At 35.2% G+C, this 24413-nt stretch overlaps 1 protein-coding gene across 1 annotated transcript; it reads right to left on the bottom strand.

Moving 5' to 3' along the window:
* Positions 1-879: 879 nt before the first annotated feature.
* LOC128022913 (fibronectin type III domain-containing protein 7-like) lies at positions 880-24010 on the bottom strand. The gene is made up of 11 exons (XM_052610630.1): positions 23774-24010; positions 16416-16641; positions 15254-15360; positions 6305-6404; positions 5917-6186; positions 5456-5713; positions 4123-4392; positions 3714-3977; positions 3322-3582; positions 1238-1498; positions 880-1160 (listed from the first exon to the last, which is right to left on the bottom strand). Exons 1-11 carry the CDS (start codon positions 24008-24010, stop codon positions 880-882), a joined length of 2535 nt encoding a protein of 844 aa, XP_052466590.1.
* Positions 24011-24413: the final 403 nt, after the last annotated feature.

Genomic DNA, 24413 nt, shown 5'->3' with positions numbered 1-24413 from the left:
GAGAGTGACAGGCTGGCTAGCCGGGCCCATGCAGACACCATTCATGCCCATGACTGTGATGGAATATTCCTGGCCACACTGCAGGTTTGGGATATCACATTGAGTGACAGTGTTGTTGCAGGATGTCTTGTACCCTTGGCTGCTTTCCGCCTTTACCAAGTACCAAGTGGCACCAAGTGCACTGTACCAGGTGATGGAAGCAATGTTGGATGTACAGTTTAGAGCGGCAGCAACACGGGAGGGAATGCAGGGAGCTAGAGAAAAAGAAGTGATATGAAAAAATAATTTATATATAAAAAGCATATATATGCGGTACTGTTCAAAAGTTTAAGAGTTAGTAGGGTTTTTTGTTGTTGTTGTTTTTAAGACATTTTGTATGCTCACCAAGGCTGCATTTATTTTATGAAAGATACAAAGAAAAACGTAATATTATGACATATTATTTCAATTTAAATAGCCTGTTTTCTATTTTAATATATTTTCAAATGTCATTTATTCCTGTGATGTTTAAGCAGAATTTTCAGCACCCATTATTCCAGTCTTCAGGATCACATGATCCTTGAGAAATCATTCTAATATGCTGATTTGTTGCAATCAATTTTCAGTATTTTTGTAGAAACCATGATAAAAAAAAATTTAAAAAATCATTTTTTTTTTCATGAATAGGAAATTTTCAATGTCTTTACTGTAATGTTTTCTTACTGAATAAAATAATTAGTGGGTCATGTTCATAGTTAATCTAATGAACTACACCTGTGGTTAGCCAGGATATATTTTATAGATATATACATAATTGGATAAAATAAAATGCTACTTTTTTCTGTCTAATACATTTAAGGGCCAAACATTGTTGTTATGACTCACATACATCAGCAAAAGTTAACATGAGCTGTCACCTGTTTCCACTACAGCTTTAGGTTGAGAGCTGCTGTTGCAGGTGGTGCCATCAGCTTGGACAGTCACATTTAGTCTCATCCCACACGGCAGAGAGGTCAGCTGACAGGAAGTTCCCATAGAGTGACAAGAAGCTAAACGTTGCTGCTGCCTGTCTGTTGCAATTGCTGTGTACCCATTAGCTCCTGCGCTGACAGCCCATGCCACGTTGGCTGTGTTGGTGTCACACTGGAGCACAGTTGTGATGTTTTGAGGGTCACAGGGAGCTAAAGGAGATAGATAGTCGGTTTCAAAGATCTGTTATTACTGTGTAAACATGCATGCATGATCAAATGACTGTTACCTGACTGTATCTGAATGGATGAGGATGGCAGACTCCTGCATTGACCATCATTCCTTGTGACTGTGAGGTTGTAGTTCATTCCACAGAGCAGGTCTGTGAATGTGCAGTTGTTAGAGCTGGTGCTGCAGTTAACTGTGGGTCCATGTTCATCCTGCAGTACTGCCATGTACAGACTCCCAGCCTGAAGGGCCTGCCAGCTTGCTATCACGTGATTCGCTGCACAGTCTCTAGTGACCCCCACTCTGACTGGAGCACATGGAGCTACAATCGAAAATGTATTAGATTTACTTTGTGTACATCAGAAAATCATTTGTTTTACTTTTATCTAAAAGTAATTTTTTTAAAAACAGTAAACCACAGGTCGATTGATACCGGTATATAAAATGCTAGATAAAATAATGTTAATAAGATAAATATAAAGACCATACATTTATTGTTTATTTATTTGTTTATTTATTTTACATTTTAAAAATCCTTCCTATTTTTTTTTCTTTTTTCTTTTTTTTTTCTCACTTTTTACAAATCTGGGCAACTTTATTTACCCTCTGTTATTGATATTGTACTTTTTTATTTATTTTTTGTTAATTTAGTTTTTAAAAGTATGTCCATTTTAAATACCTGCCTATTATATTAATTTGCATCTTTTATTAATCCCATTTTATTTTATTTTTTTAAATTTTTTTTGTTATATTACATTTTAAATATCTTGCCTCTTTTATTTTTCCTGTTTTATTTGTTATTAAAACATTTTACATTCATCTTTTTTTACTTTTATTTTTTTTAAAGTGTAAGTGACATGAGATACAGCCAAGTATGGTGACCCATACTTGGAATTCATGCTCTGCATTTAACCCATCCAAAGTGCACAGCAGTGAACAAGCACACACCGTGAACACACACCCGGAGCAGTTTTTTACACTTTAAATATTTTACCTTTTATTTATACCATTTTATTTTTATTTTATATTTTTTTCTCTTTTACATTTTAAAAATATGGCATCTTTAATTCATCACCTTTTATTTTTTGTTTTTACTTAATTTTCTAATTTTACATTTTAGATGTCCAGTCTCCTTTATTCCTGATTTAAATTATTTTAGTATTATTGTTATTTATTTATTTTTATTTTTTTACACATTTTGTATTTAAACATTTTAAAATGAAGAGCAAATGCTATTTCATGCATTCTGACTTATTTACACTGTTAAAAGAATTGGACTTTCATGCTAAACATGACCAAAGTAAAAAAAAAAAAAAAAAAACAAGTTGGACATATGACGGAGTATTTCTGTGCCAGGGATCAGGTTCAAGGTTTGTTTCTTGTCATAAAGGGCTGAATTCCTTGTGTGGACACTTCTCCTGGAAGAGCACACACACATCAACCATAGAGAGAGAGCATGCCCATTAATGTGGGTTACGGAAGTCATCTGCAGCGCTGCATGGGACGTGCTCAAGAATGATTTAGATGCAGTTTGTTTCTACGGAACAGCAAGTGTTATGCAACTTGCAGTTGTGCAATTGTGTTTGTTTCTTCACAGCATTTAGACAGTTGTATTATACATAAATCAAATTTAAGTCAATAAAGTTTTTGTTCCTGATTTCTTTCTATCAATGTCACAGCTTTCAGACGATCACTACGCAAAAACTGAGCATGCCCCTGACTATTTAGCTCCGCCCACGGCACGCCTCAAGGAGCTCGTCTGTTTTCGGAGAGAATCATAAATCTGCCTCTGTCTTTTATAAATCTGATAAAACTAAAGACTCTTAAGAGATATGAAGGATGCAATACTACCATGTACGTACTCAAATACTAGTCAAGGTGGTTATCCTCTTTTATTTTTGTTTAATTACATTTTAAGTATCTGACCTCTTTTATTTATTTTTTTATTATCTGGCCCCCTTATCCTCTTTTTTATTTTAGATTTTACATTATTTAAAAAATAAATTAACCAGATGAAGAAATACATTTATTTGAAATTTCTAGCCATTTATATTCATTCATCTTTTTGTATTTCCATTTATAATTTATTTAGCATTTTAAATATCTGGCCCCTTTTATTCATCTTTTTTGGATCTGTGCACCTACCCGTCTGCAGGGTGACATGTTGACTCTCAGAACTGTTGCATTGCAGGTTAGTTGCTTTGACTTTCACATCATATGTCTCGCCACATCGCAGGTTTGGGAATGTGCACTCTGGCGCCATGGCAGCGCAGGTGTGAACTGTACCGTCTATGTGCGTTGCTGTTCCAATGTACAAGACGGCACCATTGGCATTGTTCCATGTGAGAGAGGCAGACTCTGAACTACAAGTCTTCACAGCGGACACGTTCTGAGGTATGCATGGAACTACGGTGGGAGAAATAGTGTATAGTATCACCATCTAAAACCATGCCACAGTACTTTTTTATGAGTTCATATTCATATGCAATGGTATTTACATTGCAATTGGTATTACCACATCACCCAGAATCACTCACCTGTCTCTGCCACCTCTCCCAGCACAGGATCAGTAGTACAGTCACCATTTGTGGCAACAATCCACACGCTCAGGCTCTCTCCGCATTCCAGATCTGTTAGCGTGCAACTTGTGTTTGCAGACGAACAGTTGTAGAAATCTTTACGATTGCCGCGGGCCTCCACAATGTAGGTCTTGGCTCCTGCGGCCTCATGCCAAGTAATGACGGCACTGCTGATGCTAGCACAGTTTGCTGTTGTGTAAATGTTCTGCGGTAAACATGGGGCTACATGGGTAAGGAGACAGAGGGGGCCAAAATAAAGAATTTTAATTAAAAACAATTCAAACTCACATTTATTTGTATAGTGCTTATAACGGAATATAATGGAAAATTCAATATTTATACATTTTTACCAAAATGACTGACTCACCCGTTTTGATTACCACACCATCTGTGTATCCAGTGTTGCAGTCTAGTCCTCCGGTGTAGATGGATCTGACATAGAAGCTGTAGGTTTTACCACAGACGGTGTCGGTGAAAAAACAGGAGGTGTCCACAGTGAGGCATTCAGTTACCAGTTGGTCTGAGTCCACAGCTATGGCGAAGTAATAAGCCGTGTTGTTGGTGGAATCCCACGAGAACAAGATGACATTAGTCGAACACTCACGGTACAGCTGTGGGGCTTTGGGTGGGCAGGGTGCTGTTTGTTTGAGAGATGGGAGAGAGAAATGAATTTGCTGGTGAAATATACAATTCCTTTTTGGTTTAAAGGGACAATACACACAGAAATAAAAATCCTCATCATTTAAGTTAATGCTGTTCAAAACAACTGCATAACTTAATATTTTCTGTCGAACACAAAAGAAGATCATTTCAAGAATAACTGCTGTTTTTGTCCATACAATGAAATTAAATGGGGTCCAAAAATTAAACTCATACAGGTTGAAATGAGGGTGAGTAATGATGATAGAATTTGTATTTTTGGGTCCAATATCTCTTTAAGAGAGTATATAAAAATACAAGCTGAGAAAGATAACCTTAGATAAGGCAGGTAGATATACTAACTTTAGGGATAAGGGCCCGTTTACACAACAATGTCTTCAACCAAAAACTTTTTATGCATTTTGACTCGTTTACACGACAATGGCATTTTAGGGAGTGAAAACGCATATTTTGAAAAACAGGTTTCAAAGTGTAGGCTACATTTTTGAAAACGGCACCATTATCGTTTCCAATGTAAGAACCCAATGCAGGAATCCTTTGAAAACGGTGACGTCATGCGTCAGTATATATTAGGTATGTACACATGCGCAGTACGTGTCGATTTTAAAGACAAAAAATTAACATTCTTAAGGAAGCTGTACTGGCCAAATTGTTCAGCTAGTTTGGGGTGGGGGGGTTGAGAAGACAGATGGGAGAGGCTGAAGCCCACCTAAAAAATCTGTGGTTGAATTATTACTGACAAGGCTAACCGTACACCATCTTCCACTGTCAATCTTGAGTGATAGCCTTGATATCGAAACTTGATCACGACAACTCTGCCCTAACTGTCATCGACTGATTAGCTGTGGGACTTATCAGAATGCCCCCTAGTGGATGGTTAAATATTTGCTAGATTGTATTCATAATAACTTGAGTGTATGCCTCTGAATTAACAGGTTCTTGCTCCCCCATAACAGGTTCTGGGCCCCAAAGGTTGAAAACTTCTGTCCCAGAGGACTTGATGAGGTGTGAGTGTGACCTTTAAGAAAGGAAATCTTTACCTGTCTCAAAGACGTAGGTGCCATCAGAAGTGCTTTCACAATTACCAATGGCTGTAATCCGTACAGTGTATCGTTCTCCACAGACCAGCATCAAGAACTGGCAGGTAGTGTTCGTGGAAGTGCAGTTGAACGACCGGCCTTGACCATCTGTAATGACGGCGCGGTACAATGTGGCACCAAAAACCACACCCCACCTGACTATTGCTGTAGAAGTAAGACAGCTGTACTCCACAGAGATGGAGGAAACTGTTGAAATGGCTGAGATAAACAAGAAGTAATATGTTAGAGTTCTGCAAATCCAGATGCTGAAAAGACCAGCATTGATGTCTAGGCTGGTTTTAGTGTTGGTTCTGGACTAGAAGAAAGTCTAAGCATCCAAAACACATCAAGGCATACATCTGTTACTTTACGATTTCATTTAAAGGTTTTACTGTGAAATGTTCTGCTTCATCTTGACTTACTGGAAGTTAAGAAGGTGAAGTTGGTGGACTCTCCTGGTTCCAGGAACATGTTGATGGATGCAACCCCTATTGTGTATGTTGTACACGGCTCCAGGTTTGAGATATTCATAGCGGTACCAGTGACGTTCTTAAGAACCGGGGGAAATCCCGGCTTGTTATTGGCTGTCACTGACATCTGGTAGAGCAGAACGCCTGAAACACTGTTCCATGTTACGCGAGCCATGCCCTGAGTTAACTCTGTCACGGCCACGTTATTCGGTGGCTGCACCACTGTTGAACAAATAAATTTGCTAATTGTCAGTTATAGGAAGGCGACATGTCATTGACAGTATACCAAAACTGCTGTAACGAAAATAGCACAAAACGGGAAAGAACCAAGTAGACTTACACGTTCTGATGGTTTTGACAAGGCTCTTGGCACCGAGTCCTGCAGGATTGGAGGAATAAACGTAACAGCTGTATGAAGTGGCTTGCTGGAGGTTGTCTACCTGTCCATTTAGCGTTGTGTATGTAAAGTTTTGAGTCTCAGGATGGAAAGTTCCATCCACTACCAAAATGTAACTATCGGCTCCTTGCGCACTGGACCACTCAAACCTGATCGAGGTGCTTGATATTGCCTTCGAATATGTTATTTGTGAGGTGGCAGGAACTGTAGGTATAAATTAAATGAAATCAATATAAAAAATGTCTAAACATTTGTTAAAATATATGTGGGTCGATAACTTACTTGTCTGTGCTGTCATGGAGTTGATGCATGACATATGGTTTAACACAAACACTTTAAAAGTCACTAGATAAAATTGTCCAGGTCTTAAAGCTTGGACTAGTCTCTCCGCAATGGATGCAGCGAGTGTAAAAGTGATCGGTGCCGTGTTGTTTGAATTCACAGCCCTGACATCCAGAGTATAGCTTGTTGCACCTGGGAAAGTGTTCCATTTTACAAGCAGAGACGATGCAGTGGGTGATAATATTGATGTTATATTACAGTCTGGAGAAAAAAAGATTTTTTTTTTTAATATCTTCACAAATCAAGTCACTTCAAGATATAATGGTGTGTGCTAATACTATATATTTAGTTAAAAACATTCCTAAATATTTATTATTTTTGCTCAAATATATATATTTTTTTTCTAATCTCTAAAAATTATAAACAATTATAAAACTCTCTATAAAAAATAAACTGTGATACATAGTACTACACTGTATTAATATTCTTAATTCCTCTATTATTACTAAAATAAATAATACAATAAGTAAATAAATACATAGAAAGTAAGAATTAAATACTTACTTGCAGTAGTAGCTTCTATTACCTTAGTACAAAGAAGAATGTAAGAGACAATTTAATCATAAGGATTTCAAACATAAAAAAATGAACAATACATCATTAACAGATTTGACAAATTAATAAATACCTGTGCCACTGAAAACAGAGTTACAAATATGAACAGTGTCCCTGGAAGATGCATCTCTGATTAGATGCCTAATGTGCTAATAAGTTACACATAAGTAAAAATACATACACTTTCTAACACAGAGAGAAAACTGAAATCTTTTGTGGCATGGTGCAAGTATACCTGCTCTGCATGAACCAATCAGTGCATCCAAAATGAGGGCAGGTGGATAGATGCCTCTGGGCTGAAGACATCATCCAAGTGTGTGTGTGTGTGTGTGTGTGTGTGTGCTCTTGTTTTTGTGACATATCAGGACACAACTCTGTATAATGACATGGGTATGACACAGGTATTACAAGGAGAGGGTGACTTATGAGGACATAACCCATGTCCCCATTTTTTAAAACGCTTATAAATCATACAGAATTAGTTTTTTTTTTTTTTGAGAAAGTAAAAAAGGGTTAGGGTTAGGGTTAGGGTTGGTGAAGGCCAATAGAATATACCGTTTGAACAGTATAAAAACCATTACACCTATGGGATGTCCTCACTTTGCACAAAAACAAACGTGTGTGTGTGTGTGTGTATGTGTGTTGGTGGGTGTGTTTTTGTGACATATCAGGACACAACTCTGTGTAATGACACGGGTATGACACAGGTATTACAAGGAGAGGGTGACTTATGAGGACATAACCCATGTCCCCATTTTTCAAAACACTTATAAATCATACAGAATGAGTTTTTTTTTTTTGAGAAAGTAAAAAAGGGTTAGGTGTGGGGTTGGTGTAGGGCCATAGAATATACAGTTTGTACAGTATAAAAACCATTACGCCTATGGAATGTCCCCACTTTTCACAAAAAAAACATTTTTGAAATTATAGTTCTCTCTAGATATGTGCCATCTTTTTAATAATTACTTCATTTTAAAATGTTAATTTGCTTAAATGAAGAGCTCACTGGTGTGTAAAGGTTATTTTTGGGTGGTTAGTGATATAGAACAGGTTGTTAATCTTAAGTTTCAGTGAAATAGGTTCAGGATAATGGAAAGAGTGAAATTCCCATCCTTGTACTGGCTTGCCTCAAGCAGTTTGGTGTGATGTTAAAGAAAGATTAAATTACTGGATATTAAACACACATTTCCCCCTCTTATTTCACCTTAATCCTGGTTTAATATCATCTTCTGTAATGATGATGTTACATTTGTAAATGATTTGGTCTTTCAGATTCGTTCTCCTAGTAAATGACATGAAAACTGATTGAAACCAACTGATGGAGGGTTGCATTTGAACTGCATCGGTTCAGTTGGATTGATGACTATTTTCAGTTAATCGTTTACTATAAAGTTATTCAGTTATCTCTCACTGAATTCACATTGGTTCATGAATTGAAAAGTAGTTAATACTATAAATTGAAATATTTTTAGTGTATGTTGTGCAGTTATTATTTTTAATACCATTGTTTAAATATAAAATATGAATATGTATTTTTTTTTCTTCTGAGCTTAATTATTTTGCATTTCATGTTATTAATGGCTGTATCTGAAGCAGGAGCATCTGTAATATGATGATAAAAATGATAAACCAGTAGCAAATTTTTTTTTTTCAAATTTTCTTTTCTTTTTTTTTAAGAATTTCAGCTCTATAAATCATTAACTCTTTTTTGAAATTTTACAAAAGCTTTTATTTTATTTTTTCGTTTTTTTTATTATTATTTTTTTTTTACTGTGTCATTAATTCAACTTATGTAATCTTGTTTTGGAAGCAGTTATTTTTCTTCTGGCACACCTGGATAATACACAACTTCTAATGCTACATCACTTTTCATCTATTATTATAGCTCTTAAGTCTAGAGTACAGCCTCATCTTTTCAAAATATGAGAGATCTTCCATACTTCTTCTTAACTGCACTGGGAATGCAGAAAGCAACAGAATGTTACACTCTCAGAATTCATCACTGTGCCTAAAACAGGGTGTTCTGGTACTTTAAAAAGAAAGATAATGAAGGAATAGAGTGTCTGTGTCTCAGTCTCACTGATCCCAGAAACAAGAAGCTATTAGGGAAAGGAAATCCGCCTCTTCAATTCAGAGCCTGAAACATAAACCCAACTCTGTGTCCGTCCAACTCCAATGGTTTTGTATAGTGGTTAAGGTCAGTGTCTTTAATGTTATAGTTTCTTTTGCTTTAACACAGGTGGAGTCCAGGTGTGATCAGGTTTGCTTCCAAGCCGTGAATGAGAATCTTTTATCTTTTCTGTGGAAGTACCAAATTTTTGTATTTAAGTAGGAATTAATTCAGAGTTACACGGGAAGTACAACTTCATAATTGTAATGAAGGGTGAAACTGGATCTAATGTAATGTTAAATTACACAAAGTTTTAACTTATGTTGCATATAAACAAAATGTGTAACTTTGAACAAAGTTCCATCACAACCATCACATTTTGTTTGCCCTTCAGTACATCAAGATGCTTTATTATTCAGATGTGTTCAGGAAATGTGAAGTTCGGATATGTTGCACAGAAGTATTAACTGAAGTAAAGTTTCTCCTAAAATTCTTAGCAAAATTTCAAACAAAACAGACGTAGACTATAAGGCTGTAAAATGAATGTGTATAGCAGCTAATACACTACCCAACTTTGGGTCCAGCTTCATATTAAGTGTCTTTAAATACTACTTAATTGCAAACCCGATTCCAAAAAAGTTGGACACTGTACAAATTGTGAGTAAAAAAGGAATCGAAAAATTTACAAATCTCATAAACTTATATTTTATTCACAATAGAATATAAATAACATATCAAATGTTGAAAGTGAGACATTTTGAAATGTCATGCCAAATATTGGTTCATTTTGGATTTCATGAGAGCTACACATTCCAAAAAAGTTGGGACAGGTAGCAATAAGAGGACGGAAAAGTTAAATGTACATATAAGGAACAGCTGGAGGACCAATATGCAACTTATTAGGTCAATTGGCAACATGATTGAGTATAAAAAGATCCTCTCAGAATGGTAGTGTCTCTCAGAAGTCAAGATGGGCAGAGGATCACCAATTCCCCCAATGCTGCAGCGAAAAATAGTGGAGCAATATCAGAAAGGAGTTTCTCAGAGAAAATTGCATATAGTTTGAAGTTATCATCTTCTACAGTACATAATATCATCCAAAGAGTCAGAGAATCTGGAACAGGCCAGAAAACCATACTGGTTCCCCTTTGATCTTCGGGCCCTTAGAAGGCACTGCATCACATAAAGGAATGCTACTGTAAAGGCCCGTTCACACCAAGAACAATAACTATAAGATAACTATAAAGATAACGATATTAGAGTCCACACCAGCGAACGATATTGTCTGTGTATTCTAAGCGGATGCATGTCTGCTGCTTTAAATTCTCGAGCTCATTACAGCAGGATTGATTCTGATTGGTTGGCAATGTTTTATCGTTCATCAGGAAAAAAAACGTTCTGAAAGTGATTCCAACGATATCGTTTCTCTGTGCCTTTACCGTAATAGTTGTGGTGTGGACTCTGCTATTCTTTAATATTGAGAATGATTTTTAGAACTATATCTTTATCGTTATCTTTATAGTTATCGTGCTTGGTGTGAACGGACCTTAATGGAAATCATAACATGGGCTCAGGAATACGTCCAGAAAACATTGTTGGTGAACACAATTCAGCATGCCATTCACCGGCTAATACTCTATAGGTCAAAAAAGAAGCCATATCTAAACATGATCCAGAGGCGCAGGCATTTTCTCTGGGCCAAGGCTCATTTAAAATGGACTGTGGCAAAATGGAAAACTGTTCTGTGGTCATACGAATCAAAATTTGAAGTTCTTTTTGGAAAACTGGGACAAGGACAACCCAAGTTGTTATCAGCGCTCATTTCAGAAGCCTGCATCTCTGATGGTATGAGGTTACATGAGTGTGTGTGGCATGGGCAGCTTACACATCTGGAAAGGCACCATCAATGCAGAAAGGTAGTTTTAGAAACAACATATATGCGCCCATCCAGACGTCGTCTCTTTCAGGGAAGACCTTGCATTTTCCAACATGACAAAGCCAGACCACATACTGCATCAAATACAACATCATGGCTGCATAGAAGAAGGATCTGGGTACTGAAATGGCCAGCATGCAGTCCAGATCTTTCACCAATAGAAAACATTTGGAGCATTATAAAGAGGAAGATGCGACAAAGAAGACCTAAGACAGTTGAGCAACTAGAAGCCTGTATTAGACAAGATTGGGACAACATTCCTATTCCTAAACTTGAGCAACTTGTCTCCTCAGTCCCAGACGTTTGCAGACTGTTATAAAAAGAAGAGAAGATGCCACACAGTTTAAACATTTGATATGTCATCTATGTTGTATTCTGAATAAAATATTGATATTTGAAACTTCCACATCATTTCATTCTGCTTTTAATAATACAAAGTAGTGTAAAAACTAGTATGTATACAATAAGTGCATTGTATCAAATTATTAATTTCAAAGTAAGTGCATATAGTAATTAACAACACTTAACCTAATATAAAGTAGGTCTCAGTCTTTATGTCTTTATGATTCTAACTTCTTTCTCAGAATTGCATAAGTCAAAAATGATGAGATACTCACAATTCTGAGAAGTCAGAAATGTGAGAAGTAACCTCACAACAGCAGAAAAGAAAGCCGGAATTGTGAGATAAAAAGTCGCTGCTAAGAGCCGGATGACATGTAAGCAATATGCGTTCTACAAAAAAAGGTCAGAATTTCAAACATATTTGATATCTCCGACAGGATGGATTAATAATCTGAAGTTAAAAACAAACAAAGTATCTGTCCATCATACATTACGTGATATTTCTGGCTCTGACTTTTGCCAACTAACATCAACTCCACTAAATGGATCTAGAAAATGGATCTTTTCTCTCAGAAGCAATACACTGGTGCATTTTGGTTTATGCATTTTGCTGACACTTTTATCCAAAGCATCTTACAGTCTTCTTTGGCCAATTTTCTGTTATAGTTCATATACCTCAAAGTATTAAACTTTGATTTGCAACGGAAATGTATCATGCTTCAAATCATTTGACTTTTTGAGTGGATGTGAACAATTTTTACAACCATGTGAATAGCAAAAGAGACATAAAAAATGGCCATTGTTTGTAGAACAGTTTCTTCAGAAAATGTAAAAATCTAAATTTCAATAACTTTATTTTTTATTTATTCTAAAGAAAATGTGAGTGGTTCTTGCCCATTGAAAACCAACTGCCACAATAATAGAATGTTGTGGCTACTTGCCATAATGTTGTTATATGTTGTTACGATGTTGATAAATGGTTGCAAGGATGTTCCTGGTTTTACATGTTACAAGGCATCTTTTCTAGGTGATTGCCAGCTGGATCTGGTTTTCGATGTAAATCTGCAGAAGGTTTTCATCTAATTTGAGGTACCACTCACCTATAGCACAGATGGTGCTGGATAAGTTATGGAAGTTTAATATTCATGATTCAGGGTGTGTTCAAATCGAGTATTGATAACAGTAATGCTTATCTTAGCAAGTGCCACTAAATATGGTGTTATGTAATAAAATAGAACAACCTCTTTTGTGTCGTTTTTCATGAAGTAGATGAAAACACAGATCAGGAACTCTACGTTCGTGACGTGGATCTGATTCTTTTGTTTGTCATGCCATGTCTTTAAGGTACTTTGAATCTAAAAATGATTAGGTTTCCCATCTCGGTTTAATTTATAAACACATGTGCCATTAGATAGATATAAAATATGCACAGTCTTGTGTTGATCTTCATTGCATAGAGAAAGAGAAAGTTTCATCAACTGATAACCGTGTGGTTTGTGACTGTACATTGGAGACAGAAACCTTTTGTGGTTTCCTTGCAAAGTTTTGACTGTTCAGACCAGTCTTATAAGAAACAGCAAACATATATATTTGCTTTTAGGTTTTAAAGATCATGAGAAGAGAATGGCCTGTTGTCTCTGTTTATGACATCAGAGATCCATATTCTTTCATCGGTGCCCTTTGATAGAAGACAAAAAGACGTGAGAACCGGACATTTGTGGGCGGTCCAACTTTGATAATATACACTGAAATGTATATGGTTTAAACATCATTCATGTCACATCAAAGACAATATCCTGCAACCTTCTCATCATTCATTTTTCTTTTCTTTTTTTTTTACACCATCTCATCACATCACACCATGCTACAAACACACACACACATCTATATATATATATATATATGTATATATATATATATATATATATACATATATACATATATGTATACATGTATACATGTATACATATATACATATATGTATATATGTATATATATATTAATATATGTATATATATATATATATATATGTATATATGTATATATGTATATATATATATATATATATATATATATATATATATGTATATGACCCTGGAGCACAAAACCAGTCTTAAGGCGCTGGGGTATATTTTAAGCAATAGTCAAAAACATTGTATGGGTCAAAATTATAAAATAAAAAAAGTTATGCCAAAAATCATTAGGATATTGAGTAAAGATTGTGTTCAATGAAGATATTTTGTTAATTTTCTGCCAAAAATAAATCAGAACTTAATTTTCGATTAGTAATATGCATTGCTAAGAATTCATTTGGACAACTTTAAAGGTGATTTTCTCAGTATTTCGATTTTTTTGCACCCTCAGATTCCAGATTTTCAAATAGTTGCATCCCCGTCAAATATTGTCCAATCCTAATAAACCATACATCAATGGAAAGCTAATTTATTCATCTTATGTGTGTGTGTGTATACGTGTGTATCTCAAATGTAAAATCACCAATTAAATGTAATATAATAAATGTAAGACTTTCTTAAAAATCTAATTTGTTTTTTTCAGGTGACATTAAGACATACTTTATAAGATTCATTTGTTTTCCTAAATGTTTCAAAACAAGTAACAAGACACTTTATCATTTATCATATCTGAAGATGTTTTGACTGAGATGTGCATCTGGAGTCCCAAGAGTACAAGTGTTATATTTTAATGTCACAGGCTGTGCAGCAATAAACATGTCCAGCATGTTGACATGATACACTTTATCTTCTTCTGGACACAAAGGCCTCCGGTTTCAAATGCCCTGCGTAAGTCTGTCCTGTGAGACTCTGGATCTGTGTGTGATGACACTAAATGTAAACATTCGGTCATAATTTATGTACAATCACTTAAAATAAGGTTTTATTTCTTTGGCCTCGATAGATCACTGCAGATATCAGAAAGAGTCATTAGGAACATGCTTAGGAGAATATTTCATTTTAATTGTTTTAAATATGTATATTTTAAAAATATTCATATATAATTGTTCTATTAATATATCACATTTATATTTCATAAAAAAATTGAGGGTTCTAGATGAGTTTTTCCAAAACAGGTGACTGAAAAGACAAGGAAACATGGAAATCAGTCCAAATATATATATATATATATATATATATATATATATAAAATGTGATTTTTAGGTCTCTGGAAGATAAAACATTATCATCTTGTACCTAAGTTAGTTTTACTTAGTTTTGTTTTATTAACTATTTCATAATTTGTTTCCTACGCATGTCAATATATTTTATGATTATGTTGTTATTATTTGTTTTATTTAGAATTTTTTACATATGCTTAATTACTTTAAGTCATATCTTGTTTCCTCTTTTAGTTTTTTCACGTAAAATGCATTGATAAGCTACCTTTTATATAAAACATATTCAGATTTATTTAAATATCATTCATGTTTTATTTAATATTAATCAAAATAACATATAATATTATTATAACTTATATTATTATTATTATTATTATTATTATTATTATAACTGGGTATCATAATTATAATAAATGATAACAATTTTAATGATAATTATTATTATTGTTGTTGTTGTTTTTGGTCTGAACCCACCAGGGTCATGACCAGGCTGTATAGCACAGCTTGGTCCACTGGATCCCAGTCTATCACAATGGTGTCACTGCTGGGGGAGCTGGAAATCAGATCTGGGGCTACCAACACTGCAAACAGAGAGAGAGAAAAATCTTTTTATAACTTAGTTTTATTAGCATAATAAAAGACAGAAAGAATAGAAAGAGCTGACAATGCAGCAAGAGCATCACCACAGGAAAAGACTAAGCAATTGCTACCCCAAATGGTGAATTTCGATCATTACTCACTCTTATGTTGTTTCAAACGTTCAAAAGTTTTTTTTTATTCTTCTGTGGAACACAAAAGAAGATATTTTGAAGAATGTTGGTAGCCAAACAATTCTGGGTCCCATTGACTCCCATAGTATTTTTAGTCCATACTATGAAAGTCAGTGGGACCATTTGGTTACCAGCATTCTTGAATTGTCTTCTTTTGTGTTGACAGAAGAATAAAAAAAAACTTTTGAACGTTTGAAACAACATAAGAGTGAGTAAATAAAGACACAAATAAAACACTACGTTATGGGAAAAAGATTTATTGTTAAATGTGGCAGTACTTACATCTTTAGATATACTATAATTAGCTTTAAAATTAAACTAGTATAAATGTCTGATTGGATCAGATGTAGGATGCAAATAACCTGCAGTGAGTCTTTTGGTGAAATGAGATAAGTGTAAGTTCTGCTATACATGAAACTTCATGAAACCCGTCCCTTTATGTTACGTCAAAGCTATCCTTGACAGCCTAGTTCTCAGGGTTTTTTCTTTTCATTCAGTTGTGGGTATAAAGTCCAGCTAAAGGTGCTGTTACCATCAACAGTCGGTTGAGTTAGTTGTACAAACTCTGCATAATACCTGGAGTAAACAATACTGTGTTATTGTTACAGGTTTTAAATACCAACTCATTGTCAACCAAACAGGGAATAGTGCTCAAGTTTCCTTCTATTCTATCATGCGTGATCTTTGGTAAATGATGATTGGTTGGAAGACTACAAGGTACACTTTTATTTGAGCTTTATAGTGTTATGCCATGGATTTGAGGGCTACACTTTCCATAATCCATCGATTCGTCAAGCAGAAGGTGTTTTAATGAAAGTCTTTAGTCAGTTTATCTGTTCTAGCATTCATGAGTAAGGAAGGCTTACTCCTTCCCCCAGTGTTGACGGACATCACGCTGAGTGTGAATTGGGTGTAAGGCAGCAGACCGACCACTGTCCCGGGGGAAGTGTCCACCAGGCTTTCAGAGAAAAGCCCAGATGAGCCCGTTCTCTGCCCGGATGATGTAGCTGGTGGCTCCAGACACCACACCGAACTCCACTGTGATGCTGTCACTGTGTTTGGAGTTTTGAAGAATGAGGGGAACCTCAGGAGCTGATGGCACACAATTAAAAAACATCATAATAATTATAATAATAACCAATTAAATTACAATATATAAATAACCAATAGCTAAACTTCTAGAAGAAAAAAATATTTATTGACTTTGTAATGATGGTAGATGAAAGCGCTTTAAAAATATATATATATATAATAATGCTAATTATAATTAATCAGTTATTTTGTATAAACAAACAAACATATACACATACAAATAAATGCATAAATAAATAGATTGTAAAGTGTCCTTCGTAAAGATTGTGGCTCAAAGTGTTTTTGGTTTCCACAATCTTAAACCGAGCTAGCGCCGGTGTGTCCGCTCCAATGGACCGTCATACTTTTGGAGATGATGGTGAACACAGATAACGTGATGTCTGCAGAAAGAGAAGTGGTTAGGATAGTATAATAATCATACAATTGATTGATAGGCTACTACAAGATAAAAACACAACCGTGTCATTCCTTAAAGTGGTCGCCTTGTCAATTTTGAGTTTTAGGCCTATATATACTGTATGCACACACACACACACACACACACACACACATATTAGGTTATCAGGTTAAAGTATTCTTTTACAGTTTACAAGGGAGACAAAATGCACCCATTTCATGAAATGCCACAAAGGATTGATGTTCTGTGATCTAAGATTTTTAATTTTTAACATTATAAACTAAGAACATGTACTACGCATGTCACATACTTGTATGACAACTCATTTTTATTGCTGAGCTGTTGCCATTTCATACACTGAAAAATGGTGTAGAAACACAATTCTGTTTTTCACAATTAAGAACAAAGAAACACCAAGTAACACACTAGATTAAAATTATTTTGAAGTAGACTAAAATAGTATTTTCTCGGAAACATACACTACTAATCTTCAAAAACAACAACATTTTTACAGGAGTTTCTCTCAATTATGTTTTGTTTTAGTACTTTTTAGTTTCACTTAAAATTATTGTATAAAGAAATAAATCTATGCATGGATAGCTTATATGATTCGATCTTGGAAGAGCTTAATGAGTTCATAATGAGACCTCAGCCTATTGATTGCAGATTTTGGCATTTTAACTTGTCTGAAAACAGTTGGTGATATTATTTTAAAACTCTAGTAAAGACATGTGAGATTACCTGGGACAGATTTTGTAAGGAGGAACAGAAGCAGTAGATCTAAGCAAACATTTTGAGAGAGACAGATGAAATGAGGAATGTCAGTGTCAAAAGATTCATACATGACATGCTTTAGTGATTCATACATGACAAGCGCAAACAAATAAATGCTGGTTTATGTTGGGTTTTGTGACATACATCAGTCACAGCCATCAACATACCTGCTGTATCATGAAAAATTACCAAACCTGACGGATCTACGGATCTCTGCTGTTATATAGCCAGTGCTTAGGGGATTCAGCTGAAATCCTCAGTCGAAAAGACTTTTATACAGTAGCACTACACTACCACTCAAACAGTTTGGGTCAGTAAGATTTTATTTTTGTTCTTTTTAAGTTATCAATACAGCAAATATTCATAAAATTGATCAAAAGTGACAGGAAATACATCTAGCGTATTTTTGTTCTTTTGAATGTTTCTTAAGCAGGAAATCAGCATATTAGAATGATGATTAGAATCAGCATATTAGAATGATGTAGAATGATTAGTAATGATGCTGAACATTCAGCTTTGAATCACAGGAATAAATTACAATTTAAAATAAATTCAAAGAGGAAACCATTTTCAAAAATAAGCACAAGAGACTTCTTTCAAACACATTAAAAGACTCTAAATGTTTGAATGGTAGTTAGATTGTTTTTCTTCTTATATTTAAATCATTGAAAAGGCATCACTTTGGGAAAGAACAGATGCAAGAAAAATCATCAGTATGAATGAAAAAAACACGCTGGCATGGTACTCATAAGTCAGACCTTATAATGAGATTCAGGTTCAGCAGCTACAGTATAATGGTGCCGCATGAACATTTTTGTGTGACCAACCAGAAGTAAACAGGTCAGAGCAAACAGATGCGTGTTATGGTGAATTTTAGTTCATGTCTAAAAATACCGGATTGCATTTTGAATTTGTATTAACTTTGTTACAAAGGCAAAAATTAATTATATATATATTTAAAAAATGTGTTTCGATTTCATTTTGTTTGGGAGTGGGGCCTGGGGGCAGACAATTCAAAATCCCACCCTGTAAATCACACTTATCTGGGTCACTGATGCGTTTGCCTCAGCATTGTTGGGTTTTCAATAGAGAATGGACCATTAGAGTTGTAGCATATTCATTGGAGTCATGGGAGAAGGACATCTGATATGTAAATTTGACTTTTTCATTTTAAGTGTCTCTAAAGTTACTGTATTTTACACTGTAGTTGCTATAGGAGATTGTTTACAGTGTAACTCTCCCAGTCAGATGCATTATACAAGAATCACACCTGTGATGTTGTCTGCACATGTTTAATACAAGTAAAACAAAGCTGAAACTTAAACATATATATGTATATAGCCATATCTCTTTTATATTATTAAAAGATGATATTTTTGTACTTTATTGTAATGTTGTTTTCCCACCCATACGAATGAACCATATGCTACCTTTGAATATAATATATATTTTAGGCAAGACACTACAGACAAAACCATTTTCAGAACCATTCTGATGGCTGTTTTGCTTCTATAACATAGAAAACATCCCAAATATACATAAGTGTTTATTTTATTACACTATATCTATTTGCTTCAATTACTGTACATATCTGTAAAGGATGTTTTCTCCCTATGAGTTATTTCTCCTACACTTATTCAGAAATCTCCACTTCAGCAGCATTTACATACACCGACAGTTTTATTCCATGTTATCTATATTCTGCAGGTTTTTACAAAGGGGTTTTTTCATGTATCATTCATCAGATTTATTCCTAAAAGTATGGTGAAAATGTAGGGTTTATTTTAGACTGTTTGCAGTATTTTATTGAGTGATAAAATTTACCTGTGGTGTCATGTCTCAAAAGGATAGTTCATAGTTCAAATTTATTTTTATCTGCTTACCCCCAGGGCATCCAAGACTTAGGTGACTTTGTTTCTTCAGTAGAACACAAAATAAACAAAATGATCGGTCTGTGCAAGAAAATGAACAGTATTTATATCATTTTTACCTGTGATTCAAGCAATGTGCAAACTGTTTGAACTCTCTTTTAAAAAGTTACAAAAATTTAAATATAATGTTGCCTCCAGTCTGCCCAAGTCTCATCAGACACACGGACATTACGTTGCAGTCTGGCTCTACATTACATAGTGACAGGTGTTTGCGGTCAGCAGAGCAGGAAATTTATCCTACAACAACAAGAGTGCATAGGCCGCTTTACATTAACAGTAGCAATGACTAGAGGCTTACCACACACGCACTACATATTGGCAGAAACTTGAGCGGCGTTGGTTTTGTCTGTGACAGTGGATGACTCTGCTGGAGTTTCAAGTGAGAGGGAAAAAATCTTATGAAGCTGAGGGAAGTTGCATTGGAATTGAACACATGATGGTATGTGTTAACAAAAGTCAAATCCAGCAAGGAAATCCTTAGGTGTTTTATGATACATTATACTAGAGACAGGTATTCTGGCATTGTGCTAATCTGGTTTATATAATTGCATAGCACTTACATTATTGTAAGTATTGTGTCATAATGGCTACATTAAGAGGCTCTAATCTGCCTCTTATTGGTCATGATCATTATTACAAATACAGTACAGACCAAATGTTTGGACACACCTTCTCATTCAAAGAGTTTTCTTTATTTTCATGACTATGAAACTTGTAGAGTCACACTGAAGGCATCAAGGGCTATTTGACCAAGAAGGAGAGTGATGGGGTGCTGCGCCAGATGACCTGGCCTCCACAGTCACCGCACCTGAACCCAATCCAGATGGTTTAGGGGTGAGCTGGACCGCAGACAGAAGGCAAAAGGGTCAACAAGTGCTAAGCATCTCTCGGGGAACTCCTTCAAGACTGTTGGAAGACCATTTCAGGTGACTACCTCTTGAAGCTCATCAAGAGAATGCCAAGAGTGTGCAAAGCAGTAATCAAAGCAAAAGATGGCTACTTTGAAGAACCAGTTGTTTCACACTTTTTTGTTATGTTTATAATTCCATATATAACTCCACATGTGTTAATTCATAGTTTTGATGCCTTCAGTGTGAATCTACAATTTTCATAGTCATGAAAATAAAGAAAACTCTTTGAATGAGAAGGTGTGTCCAAACTTTTGGTCTGTACTGTATTTCAAAGGCAATTTTTTTAACTTTCAGGTCAGCTTTTTTATTTGATGATAGGCCTAATGCAAAACACTTTTAAACAGATGTGTAAAATCAGATTCTTGAAATGATTTAGAGTATGCTCCATTGTAATGTCCTAGAGAGAGTATATTACAGTACAGCTAACTGCCCGCTCTGCTGCTAAGAGGATGTTGGCCCAATAACTTCCTCTGAAGCTGAGCCTTGGCCAGGTCAGCAGAGAGAGTGTCCACCATCCTGTTTGTGGTCTGCTTTATCAGAAAAGTTGCCTGTAAGGCCTTGTCTAATGTCTTATGTATTGAGTCCTCCTGAAAAGAGTGCAACAGATATTAATATATGCTTTATTCGAATACGTACATAATACACTACTGTTCAAATGTCTGGGGTCACTAAGATTATGCAATATTTGCTCACCAAGGCTGTATTTATTTGTTCAGTAATATAAATATTATTAAAATAAATGTTTTGTTTTTATATATTTTAAAATGGAATTGGTTCCTGTGATGCAAAGTAATATAGCACTTATTAGTTAACTCAACTTGATTTTGTTGTGTTTGAATTAAGTAATGTTAAAGAGTTTATTATACTTGAAAAAGGCTAGAAGTTGACTCAACTTAAAACATCCAATGCAGCCACTTGCCTCACTTTTTATAAGTTAGATCTAGGTATTACTTTTTACAGTGTACTCTAAAATATTATTAAAATAAATGTTTTGTTTTTATATATTTTAAAATGGAATTGGTTCCTGTGATGCAAAGCTAGATTTTCAGCATTATTACTACATTCTTCAGTGTCACATGATCCTTCAAAAATATTCTTAATATGCGGCTTTGCTACTCAATAAACATTTTTTATTATCCATGTTGAAAACATTTGTGCTGCTTCATGTTTTTGTGAAATTAGTGATTTTTTGATGAATATAAAGTTCAAAAGAACAGCATTTATTTGAAATATAAATATTTTGTAACATTATTAATCTCTATTATCTTTACATCCTTATTGTATAAACATATTTCTTAAAAAAAAAAAAAATCTTACAACCCCCAAACTTCTGAACAGTAATGTATGTTAAGTATATGTTACTATGTTTTGCAGGAATTAAATTGTAAATAATCAACATTTTCAATTAAATTTTCGATTAAATTCCACAGGTCTGCAGTGAGGTCCATTGAGAGAAGATATTACTGAGTCAGACTGAGTTGAGAGTCTCTTAGTGGACACTGGTTCTGACACTTGATCTTGCACTTTAAAACTGGGAAAACAGCCAGTGCAAAGTAAAATGCTATGGTAAATTAAGGGTTATATGTATGATCTATTAGACTATGATCTAACCTTGCCAGATCAAGATGCATTTGTGCTTTTGTAATATGATGTGTTTGACTATAATGATTTATTGTCGGGTGCATATTTATTAATTTGTTAACTGCTCAAATGCTTACCCAGCAGATAAACTACTGGTTGAGCCATAGTTGATCTGCAGCAGAGGCTTCTGGGAAGGATGAGCAGAAATAGAAAGGTCAAGTTTTGTGCTGTTAAAGAAGATATTCCCCAAGTTTCCCGCTGTAACCACAAAGGACACTCTTCCTTTACTTGGCATTCCAGTGAATATGACATAAAGAGGTAGGTTATAAAGCGGTCCCTCACTTGCAGTTCTGTAGCTGGCACTTTTGTTGGTTGGCTCAGTGACAGTGGATTGGTCCAATGCTGGCTCTCTTAGATGTGTCCAAAGAAAAGCTCTCCACTGAGGCTGTGACCATTGAGAGAAGAGTACCTTTATCCCACTCACTACATACTGAACTGCATCAAAATACTATTTCTCTAAAAGTATAGTCATACCCTTCAATAAGGTTCTGGAGTTGTTTGACCTCTTGTCAGCACTGAAGTGGGTGTGTATTTGTCTGTGTGATTGACTGAAGGCTCTCTGGAATCTCATGATCTGAATCCTCACCGTCAGTGGCTGACAACACACAAATACCCCTAACTTCAGTATCACTGTATAAACATTAACAAACTCCAATACTTGACCCCATTTATAACATATGTGTTGCTAAAGAAACAAGGGTGAACAAAAACTGTCACCTTTGCTCTTGCTGAGCTCCATTTCAAAAGACATCCAGTCCTCAGACGTCTGAAGGTTTGAGTCTATCTTCACATGTCTGATGATATAGTGAGGGTGCATGTTGGGTTTGCAAACCTCAAAGAAATAACACTTAAAAATAATGTTTTTTTTTTGTTTTATTGCCATCACGGTTCTATGAAGATCCTTTAAAATTCCATGGAACCTTTTTTAATGCAAATGGAAAGTTTCCATGGATGTTAAAGGATCTTCTTCATAGTAAAAAATAAATAAATAAATAAAATAATATATATATATATATATCTTCTCACTAAGAAAAATATTTTTTTAAGAACTGTTTACTTAAAGCATACAAAATGTATCTTGTACTATGACATTGCTTCAAAAATTCCTTTAAGGATATTCATTTTTAAAACTGTGGAACTTTTCCATTGCACTAAAGGTTCTTTATAGTGTAAAGGGTCATCTGATTATTCTTCACACTAAGAAAAAAAAAATGGTTCTTTTAGGAACTGTCCACTGAAAGGTTCTTTGGGGAACTAATAATTTGTGTGGAAAACATCTGGTTTAGTTGGACACTTACAGGACCCTAACTTGAAGTACCTGCGGGGGGTGCCTCTGTTGTGGCTACGGGTCTGTCCCTTATTCTTCCTCTCCAATGGATACCTGCCACTCGGATAATCATTCTTCTGGCTGTCATGAGGCAGGTGAACAAGACTCTCCTCTAGTGCCCTCCTGAGGCATGACACCTCATAGCTCTTACCCAGCTGAGCTGAGCTTCCCCTCTTCTGTTAGTCACGGAAGTGGCAGCAACTAATGATCGATCATCCTCTGTTAGAACTCTAACAGATGCATTCTGGGTAATGCTTCTTGCGTCCATGGCTTGTGTTCCCAGCTTTTCATATTCCACGTGGTTCACTGTGGGCTGCACAGGTCGTGGTGCCACTGATATAGTTGTTCGTACATTGGAGTGGGAGGCTTCACTGTCTGAACCGTTCATATTTGCCATGAAGATGACATCATCAGAGAGTGCAGATCTGAACAAGAACATCGGAATTTAAATTATTTTTTTTTTTTTCAAATGTCAGTTCTGCTATAGATAAAATTTCTAATCTGAATATAAAAGCACATTTAGTTAGGCATTTATTCCAATTTGTGGAACAATTTGTATTGTTAATGAAAATGTGGCAGGGCATCTCAGTTACCATGTGCTCCAATGACTGGCTTCCATTCAGTGGTGAGTTTCTGCAATGCTGCTTTGAGTATGTTTCCTTTCCTATTTCTAGTGTTTGAATGCTCTGTGTACTGACTACTAACTGATTCAACCCCCTCTGAAGAGCCCTCTTCAGTCTCACATGATTCTGACAGTTAGTAAAATAGATCCAGTTGACTGCAGCACAACT

This window comes from Carassius gibelio, chromosome A2 (genome assembly GCF_023724105.1).
Source record: "Carassius gibelio isolate Cgi1373 ecotype wild population from Czech Republic chromosome A2, carGib1.2-hapl.c, whole genome shotgun sequence".
NCBI classification, from domain to species: Eukaryota; Metazoa; Chordata; class Actinopteri; order Cypriniformes; family Cyprinidae; genus Carassius; species Carassius gibelio.
The sequence above is the reverse complement of the archived record's forward strand: the minus strand, read 5'-3'. Positions and strand labels throughout refer to the sequence as shown.